Below are 24,674 nucleotides of genomic sequence, written 5' to 3' on the forward strand. Positions count from 1 at the left end.
GGTCTGAGGTGAAGACAAAAACTGCATTTCTATTAAGTTTTCAGCTGATGCTATACTGCTGACTGGGGATCAAACTAACAACCACTGCACTAGAGAAATGCATGTGGCTGTGCTCAGATGCATATATAATGATGACTATAAATGGACTAAAACATCCACTAACAGTAGAATGGACAAACTATGATATACTTATAAAATGAAATACTATATAACAATACAAATGAACCACAGCTTCAGATAACAAAACATACAAACTTCTCAAAATATTGAGAGGAAAAAAAAGGAAATACAATATATAACTTCATTTACATAAAGTTCAGAAAAAGGCAAAGCAAAAATATAAACTTTTAGGGATGTAGGCATATGCAGTAACAGTATATATAGAAAGGCAAGGAAATATCAGGAAAAAACATTTGCTTTATGCAGTTTTCTGTATGCTTTTTATATCTAAAACTATAAATATTTTTTTAAAAATATAATAAAATATGCTTTATTCATATTGTAAAAATAAAGATTTTTTACCCGTAATCCACAGACCCAATCTAAAAATGGCTTTTAGGGTGTCTGCATATCTCTGAAATTGTAAACAAATTTACACCTTGTGCACATGCACAAGTCCAAATATTTCACTAGATCAGGGGTCCTCAAACTACGGCCCGCGGGCCACATGCAAATACAAATATTATATTTGTTCCCATTTTGTTTTTTTACTTCAAAATAAGACATGTGCAGTGTGCATAGGAATTTGTTCATAGTTTTTTTTTTAAACTATAGTCCGGCCCTCCAATGGTCTGAGGGAAAGTGAATTGGCCCCCTGTTTAAAAAGTTTGAGGACCCCTGCACTAGATTCTCAAAAGAGATTTATAACCCCAGAAGTGTTAAAAACCACTAATTTATTCACTGTATATACTGCCAGAAAACTTTATTATGAGGACTTTTACACCTACATATTTAATGTTGATTTTATTTATATTACTGAAGCCAAGGAAGACCTTCAACAGTTTATATATTTGTAATTGTGGTCTTAAGAGATATTAAAAAGTTCAAGGTGAAAAAAATGTGCAGATGTTGGAAAAAGTTAGCAGAAATAATTGTTGTGCAGCAACAATACTTCTTGCTTCTCCAGTCTGAGTTTTCTGCTGAGTAATTTGTTTGCTCATTGATTAATGCATCACATTTCACATTATGCAGAGAGACATAGCTTCATTTTTGGATGTCTGGAGTCCATGTGCTCAAACCACTGCTTAATGCAGATTAAGTGAAATAAAGAATGAGCCATAATGTAAATACAGAGACTTAAAGGGGATGATGAAAGGAAAAAGAATACAAAATGATTAAAGGAAAAAGATATAACTCAAAGTAGGAGAAGGTTTTCTTGAGTTCTTTCATCAAGATATATCCATCTTGTTGTTAGCAGGAATATCGTAACATAAAATAACATATATATGTTCTCAATCCTATAGATGAAAGTGTGGAAATTACTTCAGACCACACATCTGATGACTGACTGTATCTCTTTCTCACCAGATGTTTCACATAAGATGTGTTCACATTTCTGATCTTTCTAAACTTTACAACCATCAGGATGGGAACAAAGTACTCATATCACATGCAATGTTTTCTCGGAGTTTCAGATCTCATCTTTTCTTATCATTTTTCACATGTATAAAAAATTTAAATTATGTTGAATAACCATATCTTTCATTCCATCTCTAAACCTATCACCAGAAGTTACCCCATCACCTGTTCCTTGCTACAAGGAGGAGTAAAGACACTTTGTAAATAGAAATTTATTTTCAAAACTAGGATTACCTCAGAATCTTTTGTTACTACTTTTTTTCAACAATTAGTGACTCAAAAAAAAAAAAATAGATTTCAACAAACCTGCTAGCTCTGTTGGTTTCTGAGGTATATGGTATGTTATGAACCTATGGACACTAAAGTGAGGAGTGATTTGTGAGCTCTTTTCCAGAATGCATTCTAATCACATGTTCATCACACATTATTAGTCTCTCCATTTTGACATCTATAGGCATGTGTTTTAAAAATAACTTTTTGTTTCAATGTCAACTCCTGCATTATTGTAAAAAAAGCATATATTAACAAAATCAGAATCATTCTATTACATAAGGAGGGAAATATATCAGAGAGAAGAACTCAGTATAGTAATGTTTCTAAAATTCCATTGGGTGATTGAGTGCAATGGTTCCCATTATTTATTAGAGAATAAGACCAGGAATACTTTAAGAATTGTATTAAGAATGTTGTAAAAACCCACTGATATTCCAGTTTGCCAACCAGCTGATTGAACATGGGTTATTTTTAGAAGCCATGATATAATAAACTAGAGGCCCGGTGCACGAATTCATGCATGGGTGGGGTCCCTTGCCTTGGCCGGCGATCCAGCTGATCAGGGCCATCTTGTCAGGGGGAGGGACTGCAGGAGGTTGGCTGGCTGTGGGAGATTGGCTGTGGGAGTGCACTGGCCACCAGGGGGCAGCTCCTGCGTTGAGCATCTGCCCCCTGGTGGTCAGTGTGCATCATAGCAACCGGTCAACCGGTTGTTCGGTTGCTTAGGCTTTTATATATATAGATTGTATATGACAGGCTTTATAAATACAAATATGAGGTGGAATAAATTATATGAAAAAGATGCGAATCTGCAAGTAAATCAACTTAATAACGTGACACCTGCCATTGCTTGGTTAGCATAATCTTAATTTGGGAGATATCTATACAAATGGGGAAATTTTAAAAGTTTATTGAATTAGCACCTCAATGTGATCCATTGCTTTCTGCCATACAGACTGCTTCTCCTCTGCACTGTGGCCAGGAATGGATAAGATATTGTGAATGTAGTTAAAGACTTCTTCCTAAGGAGCACAAGACAATATAATTCATTCATTCATTCATCACTCCAAGAATATTTACTCACTATTTACATCTATTCCAGTCTTGCTAAATATCTATCATTTGGAGATAGTTAACTGATGGAAAACTGACACTGACGAGAAAGAGCAATTGTTTCAAAATTAGTTAGTGTATAGTCTTAAAAGTTGCAAATCTGTTCCAATTAATTTTGTTCTCAATTTCATTAACCTAATGAGGGAATATTATACTTTTGTCTTTGGTCATCCCTGTCCACATTCCCAATTTCATCTCAAATTACTCTTGCCCTTGTCTATTAGGCTCCATTTACATTGACCTTTTCTTCATTTACATGATCTCTATTCAGTTCCTTGAACATGTCAAAAATTTTCCCCACCTCAGGGTCTTTACATATATGGTTCCCTATCCTAGAACACGTTCCTGTTGGCTCTTTGCTTGACTGGCTTCTTCTCAAATTCCAAAGTCAGTTTATATGTTGCTTCCTCTGAGATTCCTTCTGTCATATATACATCAGTTCCCCATCATCCTCTAAAGCCAGTCTCCATCACTAAACTATAAGTTTTAAAATTGCAAGAACTATATCTTTTTAATTATCAATGTATACTTGCCTAATATCAGGCACTCAATAAAAACCTATTGAATAAATGAAAATCTGAATCAGCAAACACATGTCCAAATATTTCTACTGAATGGTTATACATACTGAATAGCTATTTCTGCTCATTGGGGAATTGTGTGGAAATGGTACGGAAAAGGGTAAGCAATCTCTTAACTCACCTCTCTTAGTGGGTCACGTAAGTAGCAATCAATAATTTTGTCATATTGGTGTTCTCGTTCATACATAAACTCACAAATTTGATAACTGGAACATAAAAGGAAAAAGTTCAGTGTACCAAACAGGCAGGTGGTTATTATTGTTTCAAAAAGTTTTCTCAGCACAGAAATTAGTATAGAAAAATAAATACTAATATAAATAAATAAATAAATAAATAAAGAAGTGTTATTTCTACTGCTAAATGAAGTTACAGTATGTAAGGCAGGGGTGGGGAACATCTGGCCTCCCAGGCCTTATAAGGCCCGAGAAATCATTTGGTCTGGCCTGCCAAGACATTAGGAGTGTCTCTGACCAAATACAGCAGGCTAATTTTTTAAGTTGATAATTTTGTATGGACCATGGATGATGTTATAAATATCCAAATGGCCCTTGCAGACAAAATGTTCCCCACCCCAATATAAGAAAATCAATATCTGCCATTCTTCTAAATATAGGTTTAATATACTGCTGAACACCATGTTTACAAGCAATTTTAAAAGTGGGTACAAAATAAATGTTAAAATAACATGTGCCACAAAAATAGTTAATATATTAGATATCAATTAATTGTACGAAGTTTCTCTGTACAGAATTAAATGTCAAATAAAACATTAAAAACTGAATAAATAGTAGATCTAATATATTGCATCTTATTTGCTATATTAAGTTCTGCAATATTTATAATATATATAAATAGCTGTCAAAATCTATAAAATACTATGCATATTGTAAGTAAAAAATAACTAAATAACTAAAGTAATAAATCATGACTGTTATTTCATTTTTATCCTAAAACAAATGTACAGATACTTCTAATTTACTCCCTGCTAATTTCTGCAAATTCTACTAAATTTCAGATTTAAAAGGCACAAACTTTCATGCTTAGGTTTTTTTGTTATTTGCATAATTTTTCTTAATTTAAAAATAAATGGCAATGCATGGATAAACCAGGCTTCAAGTTACAGAAGTGCAATTTAATAGTTGTATCAACTAATACATGACTTCAAAACAACTTACAACTCTGCTTTTTCTGCCATGCGGATGAGCCGACTCTCTTCAAATTGAACTATGCCTCCAGCCTGCAGCAATTCTAAAAGGACCTGAACATTTAAAATGAATGAACAAAAAACTCTGGGATCTCCTTTTATTTACTAGCTTTCTAAGAGTCCATTCAGCCACACACCATAATTTTTTCTTTTGTCTTATTACTTACTGATGTTTTGGCTTGGCTTTCACATATATAACAGGTTAGGCTTACATTATAATGTTGATCATATTGTATTTAAGTCTCATAAAAATATTAATGGCTCTATTTTTCAAGCATGAAAGGAATGCCACAGTGTTTGCAAATAAAACCTTTTTAGAATACCCAATGATCCTCCACTTAGCTAAAAGCATCCATATACATTCTTTCTTGTATGCATGCATATAAGCATAGCCAATGGACACAGACACTAAGGGGGTGAGGGCATGTGCTGGGGGGTGGGAGTGGCTGGGGAGAGGTCAATGGGGGAAAGGGGGACATATGTAATACTTTAAACAATAAAGAATATTTTTAAAAAGTGAATTTTTATCTAGAGCTTTTATGTCCTATAGCTCTTAAAGTTCTTTATGTCTTGTGGTCCACAGGTAGTATTCATGTTTACATGTTATTTTTTCTAATGAAATGTTAGTATTTTTCACAGTAGCATTATTCACAAGAGCAAAAAGGTGGAAACAATCCAAATGCCCATAAGTGGATGAATGGATAAAAAAAATGTGGTATATACATATAATGGAACATTATTTAACCTAAAAAATAAATGAATTTCTGACACATGCTACAATATAGATGAACCTTAAAAATATTAAGTGGCCCCGCTGGCGTGGCTAAGTGGTTGAGCATCGACCTATGAACAGAAGGTCACAGGTTTGATTCCTGGTCAGGCGCATGCCCAGGTTGTGGGCTCAACCCCCAGAAGGCAGCCGGTCAATGATTCTCTCTCATCATTGATGTTTCTATCCCTCTCTCCCTTTCCCTTCCTTTCTGAAATCAATAAAAACAAAAATTAAGTGAAATAAGTTAAACACACACACAAAAAGTACTGTATGATTCCACTTATATGAGGTATATAAAGTAGTCAAATTCGCAGAGACAGAAAGTGGAATGGTGGTTGCCAGGGGGAGGAGATAATGGGGATTTTCAGTTTGGAAGATAAAGCTTTGGAGCTGGATGGTGGCAATGGTGGCACAACAATAATATACTTAATGCCTGAATTGTACATTTAAATTTTCAAAATTTATAATATGTAGTTTATAACAATAAAAAACAAACACTGGAGTTCATGCCCTGGCTGGGTGGCTCAGTTGGTTGGAGCATCTTCCATGTGCCAAAAGGTTTCAGGTTCATTTCCCAGTCAGGGTACATACCTAGATTTTGGGTTTGATCCCCGGTCAGGGCATTTATGGGAGGCACCAGTCAATATTTATTCTCTCTCTCTCTCTCTCTCCTCCTTTCTCTAAAAAAATCAATAAAAACATATCCTGCAGTGACATTTAAAAACAAGAACAACAACAAAACACTGGGGTTCTTATAAATAATTCTACCAAACGAAGAAGGTGAATAACAAAGATGACTAGGATGTTGTGACAGATTCTTCAATTTCTGTAAATAAACCTCTCAATACAATAGAATCATTAGTTAATCATTAGGGCAATGTGAGAAAGCTCTCTCATGTATTGAAGGTCAAGATCCAGAGTAACATGATCCTTCTCAGAACTCCAGGAAACCATTTAACAAAGCATTTTTCTAACTTAGGAAATTGATTACTTTCAAGTTAAAAAAAGGGGGGAGGGGGCATAAAATAAATAAAACCTATCCAAACTTTACATTTCAGAACCCTAATTTAATCCACTTTGAGTGTTTTAATGTACTGCTACATAGAAGAACTATGGAGTCAACGCCATCTGCTGGAGGCCTCAATGTGGAATAACATAATAGTGCTACGCTGGAGCCAGTCTTACCAACCCACTAGAATTGAGTGTTAAATTTTCAGGAATTTTGAAAGTCAGTTGTGAAACACAGCCATTGTTAAAAATTAAACTATATAGCTTTACAGTCAAATAAATTAAAGTAAAAACAAAGGTAATTAATACTAAAAACTCACCACTTTTAATTATTTCATTACATTTTACTATGTATGCTCTTGAGGTTAGTTACTGAAACTGAATCTGTACGGGGAAATATTACATAAGGGTGTTGTACTTAGCATCTCTTTCTAACTCCCGGCTGAGTGACATCATGCTGGTAAGCTGAAATGGTGGGAGTGCTGACACCATGGAAACTGGCAAATTCTGTAAATCAGGGCTTTTTACACTTTTAAGGGGTTGTAAAACAAACAAAGAATATGTGACATATACCATATGTGGCCCACAAGCCTAAAATAGCTACTCTTTGGCTCTTTCCAGGAAAACTGCCAATCCTTGGTTACAAAAGTGATAGAGATAATGTAATAAGGCAATCAAACTTTAAAGTGTGAATGTCGTAGTCATTACAATGTGAATATCAAAAAATTAAGGAATTCTTTTTTTTTTATTTCAAAAACTTATCTGATTCAGCAAAGAAGTCACTTCACTGATGAATGGGTGAAGTTCTGACATGCTTTCCTTGTTGCACTTTCACCCTTATTCATTCATGTAAATGAAAATATCAACCAACATTCATATCAGACCTACATTTGAAGAGCAAGTTGTTAAACTTTTATCAGCATTCCTCTGGAAAATACTAACAAATACTCCGTAAACAAATGTTGATATATAACAAACTGTGCAGGGGAAAGAGTGCCTACGAAGGGAAGGAACTGGGTTCTAATCTGAGTTGTGACCTTGAGCAACTTACTTTATCCATTTCCTATATTTCTAAAATGAGTAGAAAAGGAAACTAGTTAATCTCAAAGGGGACTCCCAATAATAGAATATTACTATAGGATGATTACTTTTCAAGGTTTGGCTTTTATATTTAGATAAGATTTTTATTTCTATTTAATTTAGTTATTTATATAAAAAGTTTTTTATCATTTTATATAGCAAAATAACATGCACAACATGATCTATTTTTCCTATCAATAGAGAAATAGGGGCAAAATGAGGGGCCACATTACTATTTGTATTCGATATAAATAAGAGAACCAAAATTTTAGCAGTCACTGGGCCACAGCTGTGCAGAGAAAGGGGTCACTGTTGCTACCACATGTTCTTTATCTGGTCTCAACCTCCCAGCTGTGCACTATTACCATAAAAAATCAGCATAGCTATCAAAATTCTTAATTTTTATAGCTTAGTTCACAAAAGTCTGGCAACCAATTTTAAGTAGGTTGACTCTCTTAGTGTTCACAATTATGATGGGTAAACTTTTAAAGAATCCTATTCTTAGAAGGGACCAAAAAAAGGTGGGGGGGGGGGATAAATAGAAAGAAGTGGTGCTCAAACAGTTACCATGTCACAGCCATTAGTAGGGGGACAGATGGATAAGGTCTCCAGAAATGGTTAGCCCTAATGCAGTGGGGCTAGAGGGCACTCCCAAAAGCTGAGTGTCCCACACTCAGTAACCTGCAGTCTTTCCATAGCAGCAAGGAGTGGTTATCAGATTAATGACACCAGCGGAAAGCAGGATACAACAGGTGCCAACTGTGGCTGCAATGCATTTATTGTGCACTTCACCTTTCAGATTGTTAAAAAAAAAACCCAAAAACCAACAAGAGCTAAATTAGATACAAGGAGAAGGATGAAGTATTCTCCTTGATGTCATGTTAAATGCAAGACAGGTCCGGTGCCTAGAAACTTAGTGTGATATAAACTCCATATATATGCACTTCTAACAACCGTCCACACTATTTTCTGGTTGCCACTATCTGGCTTAGTGTAAGGTTTGGGCACAAGTCGCTTCCCCCTTAAGCCTTGTGAAGTCTAGCACAGAAGGGTTCTTTTGGGCTTACTCTGTTTCTTTCCCACTCTTTTTTTTTAAATATATTTTTATTGATTTCAGAGATGAAGAAAGAGGGAGAGAGAGAGAGAGGAAGGGAGGGGGGAGAGAGGGAGAGAGGGAGAGAGGGAGAGAGAGAGAAACATCAATGATGACAGAGATTCATTGACCAACTGCCTCATGCATGCCCCACACTGGGGATTGAGCCCGCAACCCTGGGCATATGCCCTGACAGGGAATGGAACTGTGACCTCCTGGTTCATAGATCAACACTCAACCACTGCGCCAGCCAAGCATCTTTTCTACTCTTTAGCAAAAAGAGTTCTAGTAGTTCATACCTGCTGTCTTTCAGAGTGCCGGGAGTCATCATCAGGACTGCAGAGGAATTCAAGGACCTGGACAAAGAAAATGTACTTTTTTTTATTGGATACCAGCATGCATGCTATCACACTATCAATGAAAACAGCACCTACCTTTTATATCTCACCAATTCATTCACACTTCACCATAAAAAATATACCACAGGTATATGTTATCTTCCCAACTGATTGGCCTAGTACATGGCACAGGAGGTTCAGGTATGCTGTTTAGAAACATGACTAGAAGGCAACATCATCTATATACCTTAACTTTAAGATCCCTGATACCATGGACCAAGCAAAGCATGAACTTTGGAGTCAGTTCACTTAAATTTGAATTCTAACTTTATCAACACTTAATAAGAACATCTATTGTTAATAATAACACTTATTAAGTACGATATTGGATGAGTACCTCAACCTATCCAGGCGTTAGTTTGCTCATCTGCAAAATGGGGTAACAACTATATCAAATTCAGAACTATTAGGACCACTGAATTAATAAACACATATAAAACTGAAACAGAGCCTGGCACTATGAAGTACTCAATAAATCTAGTCATTATTAGCTGCAGATAAACAAGTATTTTCACTGTCATGTGTGGATATGGGGATGCTATTTAATTGAGATTAGGAAATACCTTTCAGAATAAAAGTCATTTGTAAGTACATTCAGATTTTCTAAAAGTAATCTCCCCTCCAGATGATCAACATAATAGTCTTACTACCAGTGAGATGGGTGATTCTTAAATTGGAAAATTTTTCAGCAAAGAAATTTGGAGCAATAGAATAATTGAGAGAACAAAATCTCTATAAACTAATCTCCACAAATCATACCCTCATGATACCACCTTACTAGGCAGTCATACTACCCAGACACATCATTTAACAAAACCAGCGACAGCTAAATTAGATCCAATCTGAAACCAGAACAGGCTTGGCTATTACATTTAGAGACCATGTAATCCAGTGAACTTTTCTATGAACAGTAATAGGATAAAAACAATTCTAGCTCTCATTGTTGAAGACACTCACCTGATCAAAGAGGGTTCTGTTTACAAACAAGGTATTGTCAGGTTTTGCAAGCTGCCGGGCAAGGAATGTAAAGAGACACCCGACTTGTGAGGGAGTAAAATCTGAGTTCTCCACCATAACCTGATGAGCAAAAGAGGCCACTTATTCAATATACCATCTGGTTTGACACAAAAAATATACAATGAGAAGGGGTGGGGGAGTCTCATTACTGAAGACTCATGAAAAGATTATTTTGCAACAATTGAGTTTAATACCAATTAGAGAAGGAGCACAACTGCTTGCATATTCTGAAAGGGGATCATTTTGGTGATTTTTGGCATATTTCTAGGCACAGCTTGGATCAGAAGTGAATTGTTAGGTAACTTGCAGAGAGATATTAATCATGTTTCCCTCTTGAAGTCTTAAAAGAGAATCCTACTAAAATTAATTTCAGTTAAATTGAAGTAACCCTATCAAAAATCTGCCCACCAGTACAGGAAGAAAGGAGTTGCTTTGGGGCTTAAAAGATAATTTCAGAGTGCAGGTATCCCAGAAAAAAGTCGGCCAGCCCACGAATCAATGAAGTGAATAGATTCTCCTTGTCTATAAGCAGTTCCTTGAACAGATGGTTTTGCATAGTGGGCTTTTTACAACCACACACGGTTATCAATCATACTCATTTCTCTGCTTTAAGTGAGCTTTCCTCTCCCGACTACCTACTATGTGTAAGATGCTATGGTAGATGCCTTCAAGGGAATTATAAATGAGAAAGCAAGGTGAGACAGGTAAACAAATTTTAAATAAAAGGTGCAGTGCTATCTGCACTATTATAAAGGAACAAATTACTCCCGCAGCACAGTGGGGGAAATTATTTCAAGTGGTTAGACAGGGAATTGAAAATAAATTAGAAGAGTAGCTTTTAAACTGAGCTTTAAAGCCCATGTGGAACCTGTGACGGGAAATGCCAGGAGCGAGTGCAACCCAGTCAGAGAGAGCAATGTGAGCGAAAGCAGGAACACAGTAAAATGTGTTCATCAGAATGCAGCAGCATGCACGAGGAGCAAGGAGAAATTACATAGAAAGAAAAGATTAGGCCTCAAATGTCATTCTAAAAAATCTAGAATTTATTCCATAGAAAACTGGGAGCTACAAAAGGTGATCAACCAGAAGAGTTGATCATGATCAGTACTACACTTAGGAAAATTATCCTATCAGCAGGGTATCAGATAAAATAACGAAGGAATAAATTGAAGGTAGACCAAATGCACATGACTGCAGGGGTCCGGGGAAAGCAAAGGGGTCCTGAACTAGGGCAGTTATAGCGAAAAGGGAAGGAGGAAGAGGTGCGAAAGACACTGCAGAGAGAGAGGAGACAGGTCGAGTACACTTATGCATGGAAAGGTGTGTAGCTAAGGAGAAATAAAAACATGTGAGATCTTGAGCCTGACAGGCATGTAGGATAATGAAGCTCTTAACAAAGAGACAGAATGCAGAAGTTTGGGAAAGAAGATCATGCACTGCTTTGGACTAGCTGAGTTTATGGAGGCAACTCTATAACAAATTGAAAATACCCTCTTATCTGTCGAAGAGTCCTAAGTTCCCTCCTTCCATTCTCCATTCAAAAATAAACTATAAGATTTTTTCCAATTAGAAAATATTCCCTTAGAAAATATTCTTTTGGCCTACCTTATCTTACTTTGCTGGCAGTATATCTCTTTCTTATACGCTTCCTGCTTTTGTCCAGCAATCACAGCCTGCCCAAGTATATAACTAGTCATTCCTAGGGTATATTTCAAGTTTTAGTCTGTGTATGTATCCAAATTCCGATTTAAACTTTCAAAGAGCCTCCTAGGGCTTTAAAACGCTCAGTCATCACTCCCCTTCAGTGCACAGATCCTTTCTGAGGATTCAACTGTCGGGACCCATCTAATACTCCTCTGCTTTTAGCCCTTCCTTTTGCTCTATAAGTGTAAACTCCTTAACTGATTTCACTTATATTGTGGGATAAAAAACTGAAAGCAAGAATGAACAAACAAGAAAAACAAACAAACAAATATTCATAGACACAGACAACAGTATGTGGTGACCAGAGGGAAGCCACTACGGGAAACAGTATGGAGAGTCTTCAAAAAATTAAAAATGAGACTACAATATAATCCAGCAATTCGATCTCTGGGTATTTATCTGAAGAAAACAAAACCACCAATTTGAAGATATATGCACCACATGTTCATTGCAGCATAATTTACTATAGCCAAGATACGGAAGCAACCCTATGTGCCCATCTATAGATAAACAGATAAAGAAGATGTGATGTATATACATACAATGGAATATTATTCAGCCATAAGTAATGAAATCTTACCCTTTGCAACAACACAGATGGACCCAGAGCATATTATGCTAAGTGAAATAGGTCAGACAGAGAAAGACAAATACTGCCTGATTTCACTTATATGTGGAATCTATTAAATAAAACAAATGAAAAACAGAAACAAAGTCATAGATACAGAGAACAAACTGGTGGTTGCCAAAGAGAAGAGGTTTGGGGAATGGAGGGAACAGGCAAAATAGGTAAAGGGGATTAAGAGGTACACATTTCTAGTTATAAAATAAATAAGTCAGGAGGATATAATATACAGCATAGGGAATATAGTCAATAATACTGTAATTTTGTGACAGATAGTAACTAGATTATTGTGGTGATCATTCTGTAATGTAAAAAATATTGAATCACTATGTTGTACACCTGCAACTAAAACAACATTGTATGTCAACTATAATTAAATTAAAATAAGTTACAAAAACAAATCCTCAGAGTCTACCTACAAGAAGCTCAAATCCAGGTAGAAAAATATACATGTAAATAATTACCATACAGTGTTCCAAGTGCAGCATAAAATGTTCTATGAACACAGAGAAGGGGCAACTAATCAAACTGGAAGTGTGGGAGAGCATTCTAAGAGTTTCTCATGGATGATATACGAGTTACACATTGGAAAATTGTTAGGAATTTTCCAGGCAGAGAGAAAAGGAAGAAAAAGGCAAGATGGGATAATAGAAAACTCATGCAAAGAACATAAGCCATAAAGATGACACATAAAGTTCAGTGAATTCCAATAATTTAATATGGTTGAGAAGTTTATAATACAGTGGGGGAGGGCAATAGGAGAGGGGAGAGTTATAGTATAGTAGGCAGGGACCAAAAATCAAAGAAGGATCTTAGATGTAATATTAAACAGTTTAGATAGGTATGGCAGAAACTAGTACTTTTGCTCCAACATCTGTTCTCTCCTTCTGAGAAACAGAACTCCTTACTTTTAGCTAAACACATAGTCACCCACAATACAGAGTACAGAGTCATATATCTAAGTTCTGATCCATATGATATAAGCAGAACTGTAGTACTACACAACTTCTCAGAAATTTCTTAAAGAGAGGGAACACTATCTTCTTCATCCCATTCTGCATTCAGGCTAACTAGAATGCAGAGGTGATGGCTGGAGCTTGAGAAGTCATTTTGGACCAAAAGCTAGAAACCATACACTAAAAATAACAGCAGTAAGAAAGAGGCAATCTTCACCCCTGACAAGTTTATAAAGCTAATCTAATAGATCAGGTTGTCTACCTCTAGACTTATATAAAAAAATAAATTCCCTTCAAAATTAAACTGTTATTTGAATTTTCTCTCATAGCAGAACTTAATTACAACTGATCCAATGGAGTCATAGAAGAATAGTAGGTAGAGGAAAGGCAAGATCACAAACCAGAGGAAGACAAAACTCGTTATAGAGACCATTTAGGGAAATATTTTGGAAATCCAGGTAAAGATTCTTCATACTAGCCACCTGGATCAAAGTTTGGGAATTTAGCAATCTTAATTTCATATTCATCACTGCCTATCTTATAAGATCAATAAACAGCTCAAATGACATAACATATATAAATGTGCTTTGGAAATTATAAAGGACTATTACGAATGTAATGCATTAATGCTATGACAACTAGAGAATATTTCCATATTGTTTTCTTGTGCAAAATAATCTACAAGTCACTATGAGGAATAAAGTTTCATTTCACGGCCAAATGAACAGGACACAAATTCTAGGCTTTCAACTACACGAAGAAACTGGCCTGGTTAAAGCTGCACAGATTCATTTATTAGCAACAGCACTGATCTCAAAATGGCTTTGGACTTAATCTAGTTAGATTTAGACAGGGTGACCATCTCTGTGTGACTCAAATAATGCATTCTTAAGTGTTACCTATCATCCCAGTACCATGGTAAAACGATGGCACTATCTTAGCAACACAGTGATGTCGGTATGAAACAAAGGGAGATTCTTCACATTACTTACTTTTTCAGAGTACTCTGAAGTCAGTCTCTAGTATTGCATACAATCATAGTAACATAGCAATTATCACAATATGCATTTTTCTAGAGTAGTACCTGGTATCCTAGTATACAGACTAAAGTTGATATACATTAAATATTTTGAATGATTAGTATTTTGTTCAGTTTTTGAAGACAAGAACATCATAATAAAATTTTAAAATGATTGCAGCATATTGCTTCCTCAAACAAGATTATTTTAGAACTTGCTATAAAACAACTCAATTTTCTTAATAAAAACATCAATACAAAGGCATGTATTCTTTGAATACTTACTTTCAACAATATATCCACAATACGCTGTTGATATTCTACAGCTTGCTTGTCATTTTTAAAATCTTCAAAAGTCTAAAAGGGAGACATTTTTAAAAAGAATTATTTACAAATTTTAGAAGGCAACAGGATATTAATAATCAGGAACATTTTCAAATAAGATAACCATTCCTCATCAACTTTTTGCTTATGTACTTTTAATAGTAAAGTTTTTTTAGTTAAGTAAAAAGATATAGCATTTAATATAGTATGGTATTCTGAGACTTTAAAATAGATAAAAAAATATAAATATATAGTGATCATCATACAACCAAAAAGTGATTTGAGAAAGAAAGGCAAAGTTTAAAAGCAATGAAAAAGAAAGAACACTATTGCAAGAGGCGACTTATGAGCAAGGGTTTGAGAAAGATGAAATACATGTTATATGCTCAGTCATCATTCCGCTTATGCTATTTGGAAATACAGTTTATCAATTGCCAAGAAAAATAACTGTCATGACAAATAAAAAATGATAGATATCTATAAAAATTATTATGGCAAAACTGATGCAATGTTAAAATACTCAAGCCTATGTACAAGGAATAGGTATCCTATTTTCAAAACACTGCCAAGTATAGCACTTTTTATGGCCCTGCTCACGTGGAGTCAAATGTATTTTAAGTAGAACATGTATCAAAGTAAATGACAATACCTAATTCTGGAAAATATCTGATTCCTAGAGGGTGCATATATGAAGGAATTGAAATTGTATTCATATAAAAACGGGTAAATAAAGTTATTTATTGAATAATAAGAATGATGAAAGACTTGCAGATCTTCCCTATGGTTTTCACTCAGCACATTTGGCTCTTGAAATGTTTAAAATCACATAGCAACAATTTATTGCTTATTTTCCTGAAATAAGAAAATAGACTCCATATTGTGCCAATAGATTAAAAAAAAATTCACAGCCATGAACTTTCATGACTACATCATAGTTATATTCAAACCACATACTTGCTGTTCTTCAAATGGGCCCTGAACTTCTCCAACTTCCCCAAAGCACCTGTGCTCATGCAGGTCTCTTATTAGCATGCCTTTCCTTCTTTCCTCCTGTCTGACCACACAGAAAGCACTTTAAACAAATTACTGCTGATTTGTCTAGTTAATTACACAAAAAAATACAATCTTTTTAGAAAATATTTTAACTTAGCTAGACCACTTTGCTGTCACTTAGTTGAGAAATGCTAAAACTATCAAGTTATCAAGGAGACTGTAGAAACTCTTATTCTGGAAAGACTGAACCAAAAATATTATGATGTTTAAGTGGGTTAAATATGATCCTACCTAAAGAGAGAAAGATGGACTAGAAAGTCTCTCAGTTCTATCTTCAGGTTTATGAGAATAACAAACATGCACACACTCACACACACAGCCTGCCAAAGTGCAGGTACAAACATAAGTTATTATCTCCTAATACAAGTTCTAGTCAACTAAAATACAAAATCATGGAGAATTAATATATATATTATAAAAGTAATCAGTAAAGCAAGTAAAAAAATAATTTCATTATCTATTTTCCTTTTGGCAGAATGTATTCACTGCTTTGAAACATATTGAAAGTTTACTTCTGTAAACATAATTAAGTGGATATACATAATGACATTTAAAAAAATTTTATTATACGTTTTTATTAATTTGAGAGAGGAAGGGAGAGGGAGAAAGGGAGAAAAAGGGAGAGAAAGAAAGATAAACATCGATGTGAGAGAGAAACATTGATCGGTTGCCTCATGTATGCACCCCAGCCGGGACTGAACCCGCAGCCTGGGCATGTGCCCTGACTGGGATTGAACCAGTGACCTTTTGGTGCAGCGGACAACATTCAACCTGAGCCACATGGGCCAGGGCATAATGACATATTTTGATTGTAGTTAACAGATGCCACTAAAATGGCATATCATTGTTAAAACATTATCATTCCACAAAGATGCTCCTAACTATACAATACTTGTTGGAAGACTAATATGCAAGGATGTCCTAATGGAGTTTATGAAGCACACAGGTAGACCTAAAACTCAAGTCCAAAGTCATCTGTACATTTGGTCATAAAAACTTCTTTCTGTAGTTTCTTAAGAATTATAGGGTTTTTATAAGATAACAACAAGTGGCTAAATCCTCATCAAGAGGTAAACAAACATTCTCTGTAAAGGCCAGAAAGAAAATACTATAGGCTTTGTGGGCTATATGCAATCTCTGTGACATATTCTTCTTCTGTTTTTATTTATTTATTTTTAAATATACAAACTTTTATTCAAAGGTAATTCCAGAAAGACATGTTTTAGTCATTTTTAAAGTGAGATAAATTGAAGATCTCAGAAAAATTGTATCTGATCTTCTTCTGTTTTTATAACCCTTAAAATGTAAAGAATTCTTAGCTCACACAGACAAGAGGCCAAATGAAGCTGAATTTGATCTACATACTGAAGTTTGTGGACCCTTGTCCTAATATCTTCAGACACCCTCCAGCAAGATTCCTTCTATGATGATTAAAAACAAAACAAAACAATCAATCACCAACAACTTAGGCAAATGGGAAAACTAAAACTGCAACAAATACCACAAAGTTCAACTTACATAAAATTAACTCGGGAAAATAAGCATCCCAAATAAGCAAAGTTGACTCCAAAGCCCTAACACCAAAAAGAAGTCAGGATAAAATTGGGTAGAAGAAAGGAGAGTGTGACAAGATTTCAGTGGTAGCAGAACAACTATAATAGCAAAGAGAACCCACCCTGGGTGAGGAAATCCTGACATCAGGTCAGAGACCTGTGGGTCAGACCACAGCTAATAGGAAGGTCAAAGGAAGGGGACTGGCAAGTGTGGATCAGAGGTCTTAGCAAGACAGTGCTTTTGGGCCAGAGGGAGGTACCTTGAAAGATGGAGATATTCCTTGGAGGCTTATGATAAAGAAGGAAGTGGCTCAAGATAAAGTACCTACTAAAACAAAATAATGTTAATATTGAGAAGATGATAGACCACCCTCAAAAGACACTATTTAAGAAATTACACTAAATTGTAACAAATGACGAAAGCACATGAACTAGAAAAACCAGCCGGTAATTTCCCCCCACCCTCCAACAAGTCATCTATTATTGCCAGTCCAGAAAAACCCAACACAAAAAAATGAGAATAAAAGCAGCAACTGAAGGCACTCTAGAATAAAACAAAATAAGAAGTACCCATAAAATAGAATTAAACTATAACATCCCAACATATATTACATATGTTTAAACATACAATTGCAGATCTGAAAGAACATCACAAACTGGAAATTTCAGAATTCAAAAAAGAAATGAACAAAGAGTAGGAAAATATGAAATAGAAGCTAATGAAAATCAGAAAAAAACTGAAATAAATGTCAAATTCATCTCAGAAATGAAGACAACTACAAGCCACCTAAGAGAGAAGAGATATGACCAAAAGCACAGTAAGAGAAGGAGAGAAGATAAAAGAAACAAAAGAATAAAATTTAAACAAAGAAGGAAATAAAAGAAATCAGAGAAAAGCTGATAAATATAAAAGAATATACAATATACAAAGAATATACAATCTAAATAATAAAAGCCTAAGCGACTGTTAAGGCAGAACGACCAGATCGACTAGTCACTATGATGCGCACTGACCTCTAGGAGGCAGACGCTCAACGCAGGAGCTGCCCCTTGGTGGTCAGTGCACTCCCACAGGGGGAGGGCCGCTCAGCCAGAAGCCAGGCTCACAGCTGGTGAGTGCAGCAGCAGTGGTGGGAGCCTCTCCCGCCTCCATGGCAGCGCTAAGGAGCAGCAAGCTGAGCAGTAAGGAGCAGCAAGCAGGCAGGCGGTAAGGAGCAAGGTGTCCCAGATGGCAAGAGGTATGTCCAACTGCTGGCTTAAGCCTGATCCCCATGGGGAGCAGGCCTAAGCCAGCAGGTGGACATCCCCCAAGGGCTCCCAGACTGCAAGATAAGATAAACTGTTTTGTATATCCAAAACTGCAAACCTATTTTTGGCCAACCCTGTATGATAAAACTGAACCAGAACAGTCAATTCTAAGTGATATCTTAGAGTAAAACTATTAGTTTTTAAATATATGAAAAAAAGTATTCTGGTTCTCTAAAAAAAGACTTAAGCCCCTGGGAAAGTTAAGAAAAATCAGGTTGACGTCAGTTATCTTGACAGCCTGTATAAAGATCAGAGGAAGGCAATTTTTAATTTATCAAAATTTTTAAATTACCCGATAACAGAGAAATCATTACATTGAGTCCTCGTTGCTCTGAAAACTACAAAATATTGCTGACAAAAATTAAAGACCTAAATAAATGGAACAATACAACTTTTCATGAGTCAGGAAATTCAATATTGCTACGATGTCAATTCTCCTCAAATTGACTAAACATTGAACAGAATTCTAATCAAAATCCCAGCAGGCTTTTGAAAGAAACTAACAAGATAATTCTAAAAATTCATATTGAAAAGCAAAAGACAAAGCAATTTTGAAAAAGAACAAAAACATTGGAGCTCTAACACAATGTGATTTCCATACTTATTATAAAGCTACAGTAATTAAGACAGTGTGGTATTGGAATAAAGAGAGACAAACAGACCAATGGCATAGAGTTCAGAAGTAGACCCCACACATACACACGACAGATATTTGATAAAGTACAAAGACAATTCAGTAGAGAAAGAATAGTCTTTTCATCAAATAGTGCCCTAAGAGTTCTATATCCATATGCAAAAAAAAAAACCACCCAAAACTTGCATCTAAACTTTGCACCACATGCAAAAATTTCTTCAAAATGTATCACAGATCTAAACGTAAAACCTAAAATCATAACAATTCTAGAAGAAAACATAAGAGAAAATCTTTGCAACCTTGAGTTAGGCAAATATTTCCTTGACATGACTCCAAAAGCATGATTATAAAACAAAACTGATATATTAGACTTGATAAAAATGTAAAACTTCATCTATTCAAAAGACATTGAAGATGGGCCATACCAAGTGTTGGTGAGACAGTGAGAGTACTGATACTCTCATATACTACTGGTAGGAATGTAAAATGGTACAACTGATTCAAGAAACGGTCGTTTTCTTATGAAGTAAAATAACACACTTAACAAATGACCCAGCAATTCCATTCTTTGATATTTACTCACAAGAAATAAAAAGATATGTCCACACAAAGGCCTATATGTAAATGTTCATAATAGTTTTATTCATATTAGCCTAAAACTGAAAACAAACCCAAGGACCATCTACTGGTGAAGGGTCAACAAACTATATATCCATATAGAAAATTACACAGCCATAAAAAAGGAAAAACTTATTAATACAAGCAACAACATGAATAAATCTCAAAAGCATTATTTTAAGTGAAGGAAGCCAGATAAAAAAACGACACAATGTGTGATTCCATTTAAAAAGCATTCTAGAAAAGGCAAAACTACAGTGTCAAAAAGCAGATTAGTTGTTGCCAGGGACTGAGTCTGAGTCTGGGAATGACTATACAACTGCCCAAGGGGGTGATGAAAATGTTCTATATCTAGATTAATAGTAGTGGTTACAAGACTGCATACCTTTGTCAAGCTCTTCTCTTAGTAAATGGGTGAATTATAATTTATAAATTATACCTCAAGAAAGCTAAATTTAAAAACTTTACTTGAAAAAAAATTCCTAAATAAAAAAAAAAAAACCAACTGGGAAAATGTGGTTTAAAAATCTGTCACCTAAATTCTTTTGTGTCTCTCTGAAAATATTCTTTGTATTAAGTTATATTTACTGAATTAGAAAGGTCATATGATTAATCAATTATGGTAGACATAACAGGACTTTGTACCCTAAGCCTTATCGATTTCTCCAGCTTTAGTGCTTGGGGATGCAGCCAACACTGGATGTATGCATGGAAGGAAACCTCCACTTGTCTTTTAGGCACTTCACATTCATTACGCTCAAAAGAGAACTAATTATATAAATTTCTCCCACCCCATCTCCTGAGAATCCTGTTTCCCCTCTGATTCCCTATTGAATCAACAAATAAACCACTACACATTCACTTCGCCCAGTCAGAAACCTTGGAATCTTTGATGACTCCCCATTTGTCTTACCTTTCACATCCAAGAGTATATAAGCCCTAAATTTTAGGTCAATTTGCCTTCTAAAATATCTTCCAAATCCCTTCATGTCTTAGTGTCCTCACTGTCACTGCCTGAATTCAAGCCACCATTATCTTCTTTCTTTATTACTATAAAAATTTTCTAACAGATCTTCTTGCCTCCAATCTTATCTTATTTCAGCCCATTTTTCATACAATGGACAAAGGGAATTTCTCTAAACTACAAATCATGATATTCCTCTACCTAAAAGGCTTCAGTGGCTATCAATTGCTCTGTACAAAGTCCAAACTTCTTACCATGGATTACAATACTGTCTCTATCCACCTCTCTGGATTGGTCTCTCTCTGAAGACTTCCTTACACTCAAAGATGCAGCCATATTCATTTTTTTTTTCACTTCTTTGAAACATATTGTTCTCTCTTGTTTCCAGGCCTTTTCATATATTCTATCCTTCTGCCAACAATATTTCCCCTAACCTTAATCGGACTAGCTTCATCCTTTGAGACTCAACATGGACATTATTTTACCCAAGAAACTCCCTAAACCTCCATTAGATTTCCCTCCTAAGTGTTTCCACAGCATCTTCTCCAGCGGCATGTATTACACTGTGCTATAATTACTTATATACAAGTCTGGATCCCCTTCCTCCACAGGGCATGGTTTATATCCTGTCAGTCAAGGGTGTACCCCTAGATAGTATAGTATATGTGATACACTAGGCACTCAAATATTTGTCAAGCAAATGGGATAGTATTACAGCCTTACTATCAGTCCTAATATCGTAATTCAGACATCAGCATAATTCCAAATGACCTTCAGTGCTACCACAATCCCTAAAAAATAAAAATTGGGTAAAATTCTTTGCTGTTCTCTACCGCTCTTTCTGAAGCCCCTACCCCACACTTCTGTTTGTTTTTTCCTACATGCCAAACACCAAGTTCCCCTATGTTTTCTGGATGTCTAAGGTCTCCTAAACCAACTAGGTCTGCCTTCCAGTTCTAAGTTTCTTTTCCCTTTTTTCTGTGCAGTTAAAGTTACTACTTCTGAAGACAGATTTTCAAATTAAACTAATTCAAAGTAAGTATAATTGGAATGTAGATCTTCTCATGGGCACTTATTTTTTGTATTTAAGTTTATTGTATTATTCAACTTATAAAAATACTTTATATTCATTAGAGAAATTTGCCCCATCTCACAGAGGTAATTACTATTAAGATTTAGATGTATTACAATCGAATACTACACCGCTGTAAAAAAGAAGGAATTCTTTCCATTTGCAACAGCATGGATGGAACTGGAGAGCATTATGCTAAGCTAAATAAGCCAGTCAGAGAAAGATCCATATCACATGATCTCACTCATTTGTGGAATATAATGAACAACATAAACTGATGAACAAAAATAGAACCAGAGACATAGAAGCATCAAGCAGACTGTCCAACCTATGAGGGAAGGCGTGGGATAAGGGGGTAAGAGATCAACCAAAGGACTTGTATGCATGCATATGAGCATAACCAATGGACACAACATGATTGGGGGGCGGGGGGAAGGGGGTGAGGGCACATGATGGGGGGTGGGGGCAGCCAGGGAGAGGTCAATGGGGGGGAAAAAGGAGACTTATGTAATACTTTAATCAATAAAGAATTTAAATTAAAAACAAAGATTTCGATGTATTATATTTCCAAATATTGTACATACACAATATTTTTGTCTTCCTCCCTATCTTTCTTCAAATATTGTGCACATGCAATATTTAGGTTTTATACATTTGCGAGCCTGATGCTTCACGAAACATTATAATATAAGCACTGTTTGTGTTATCAAAGGCTTTTAAAAAACAACTTATAATACTATTTTTGGGGAAGATATATGTTTTATATAATTACTGGGGTCACTCGGCCTGGCCTGCGGGGATCGGGCTGAAACCAGCTGACATCCCCTGAGGGGTCCCAGATTGCGAGAGGGCGGTTCTCGGGTGACGCACCCCAGAATTGGGCTCCCTCCTCTCTGGTTCCGGGTGCGTCAACCGAGAACCAGCTGCCAAGTCACCGCAGCTCAGCAGTTCCTGCATTGAGCGTCTGCCCCCTGGTGGTCAGTGCACATCATAGCTATCGGTTGGAGTGTCTGCCCCCTTGGTGGTCATTGCCCATCATAGCTGCCTGCTAGCAGGTCGGCCAATCGGCTGGTTACTTAGGCTTTCATATATATAGATTCTGCTGGGGGCATTTTCACAGAAACCTGGTTCACTCAAATCCAAGTTTAATTAAACATGTATAAGGATTTTTTTTTTTCAGCAGGAAATATCTGTGTTCTATTTCTTTCTTTCTTTTTTTAAAAAATATATTTCATTGATTTTTTTTTACAGAGAGGAAGGGAGAGGGATAGAGAGTCAGAAACATCAATGAGAGAGAAACATCGATCAGCTGCCTCCTGCACACCTCCTACTGGGATGTGCCCGCAACCAAGGTACATGGTGACTGCAACCAAGGTACATGCCCTTGACCGGAATTGAACCTGGGACCTTTCGGTCTGCAGGCCAACGCTCCCTCCACTGAGCCAAACTGGTTAGGGCTCCGTGTTCTATTTCAACTATCATCACCACCACATTTCCTTTAGATCCTTCTTCCATGTTTAGTATGCAACTAATATAACTTATGAAATAAAAAATGTACCACATTTAACCCTGCTTTTTTCAACTTTTTGATAAGAATGTGCTAAAAATAGGAGAGAGAGAAAGAAGAAGAAGAGGAAAGGAAGGAAAGAAGAGGGAGAAGAAAGGAAGGGAGATAAAGAATTAGAAATATTGGATGACATAACAAAATTTAACACCTGAAACCTTAACTTACTGCCAGGGCATAAAAATAGTACCTGCATAAGGATTATTATCTGTCTTTCTTTCTATTTTAAAAATGTTATCACCTGGCTTTTAAAACACCTTAAAATCATATTATCTTACCAGTGCCAATACATTTAGAAATTCTCTTGTGTCAAAATGAAGCAAAGTCCGAACATAGGGATAGATTTCTTCCTCAGGGGAAGCTTCTGCTGAATGCAGGCGAATTAGAAATTCAAAAACCTGCCAAGTTGGAGGGAAAAAAGTTGATTATTTTCTCACCTTGCAAAGTATCTTGCTGAAGCATTGATTCCCATTTGGATAAACTGAAGGCAGGTTGAATTTACTCTAAAGTGCCACTATGTTATAACTTCTATAGCTATAATTATTGGTTTCAGTAATAGTGAGTAGGCTCTCCTATTACAGCTAATAGATTGCTCCTGCCCCAGGTGTAACACTCAATACAATTGTCTTTAGCGCACCTTAACAAGAGGCGTAGGTGATAAAAATGCTGTGAAAATAGCACCAACCTGGTTTTTAACCAAAGGAACAAGATCTTCAGGGATGTCACCAAGGGGATAGGCACGACCTGCTAGACAACAGCTAGAAGAAAAGAACGAGAACAGATGTGGTGACTTGTAATGGGCTAACTTCCAGGTAACATTGTTTCTCAAAACCAAGATACTAGTTTGATTTTAAGTAGGCTCAGCTTTTGTCAGTTAGGTCTAGTTCAAACCCAGGTCTAGTTCAAACCCAGATCAAGATGGTAGCCAGTTCAGAAAATGTGGGGGACAGGGATGGTGGTGAAGTAACACATCTGTGACTAAATCACATTTCTTCTTATTTTCCTAAGAAAAACCCAAGCTTCACTAAAGAGGTGAGAAGGAAAAGAGACTGTCTAAAAGTCACATACTGAGCATCTACAAAAAAACCTAATGGTGCCATTAAACTATGATTTCCCTGTTAGAAGCCTGATTTTCTCAGAGGCATTTAAACCAGTGGCTCTAAG

At 35.9% G+C, this 24,674-nt stretch overlaps 1 protein-coding gene across 3 annotated transcripts in view; it reads right to left on the minus strand.

Annotated features, from left to right (window-relative positions):
- Window positions 1-24,674, minus strand: part of VPS8 (VPS8 subunit of CORVET complex) — a 245,328-nt gene that overhangs the window by 106,534 nt on the left and 114,120 nt on the right. For all 3 annotated transcript variants that reach the window (XM_070406658.1, XM_070406657.1, XM_070406659.1), the window contains 8 exons: window positions 24,196-24,268; window positions 23,789-23,908; window positions 14,706-14,777; window positions 10,058-10,177; window positions 9,002-9,058; window positions 4,721-4,803; window positions 3,667-3,751; window positions 2,775-2,873 (listed from right to left, as the gene is read on the minus strand). In XM_070406658.1, coding sequence (XP_070262759.1) covers window positions 2,775-2,873; window positions 3,667-3,751; window positions 4,721-4,803; window positions 9,002-9,058; window positions 10,058-10,177; window positions 14,706-14,777; window positions 23,789-23,908; window positions 24,196-24,268 — 709 coding nt within the window. The remainder of the gene's footprint in view (window positions 1-2,774; window positions 2,874-3,666; window positions 3,752-4,720; window positions 4,804-9,001; window positions 9,059-10,057; window positions 10,178-14,705; window positions 14,778-23,788; window positions 23,909-24,195; window positions 24,269-24,674) is intronic.

The sequence above is a fragment of the Myotis yumanensis genome, unplaced genomic scaffold (genome assembly GCF_028538775.1).
Source record: "Myotis yumanensis isolate MYYU_CA2020_CCGP unplaced genomic scaffold, mMyoYum1.0.hap1 SCAF_2, whole genome shotgun sequence".
In the NCBI taxonomy this organism is placed as follows: domain Eukaryota; kingdom Metazoa; phylum Chordata; class Mammalia; order Chiroptera; family Vespertilionidae; genus Myotis; species Myotis yumanensis.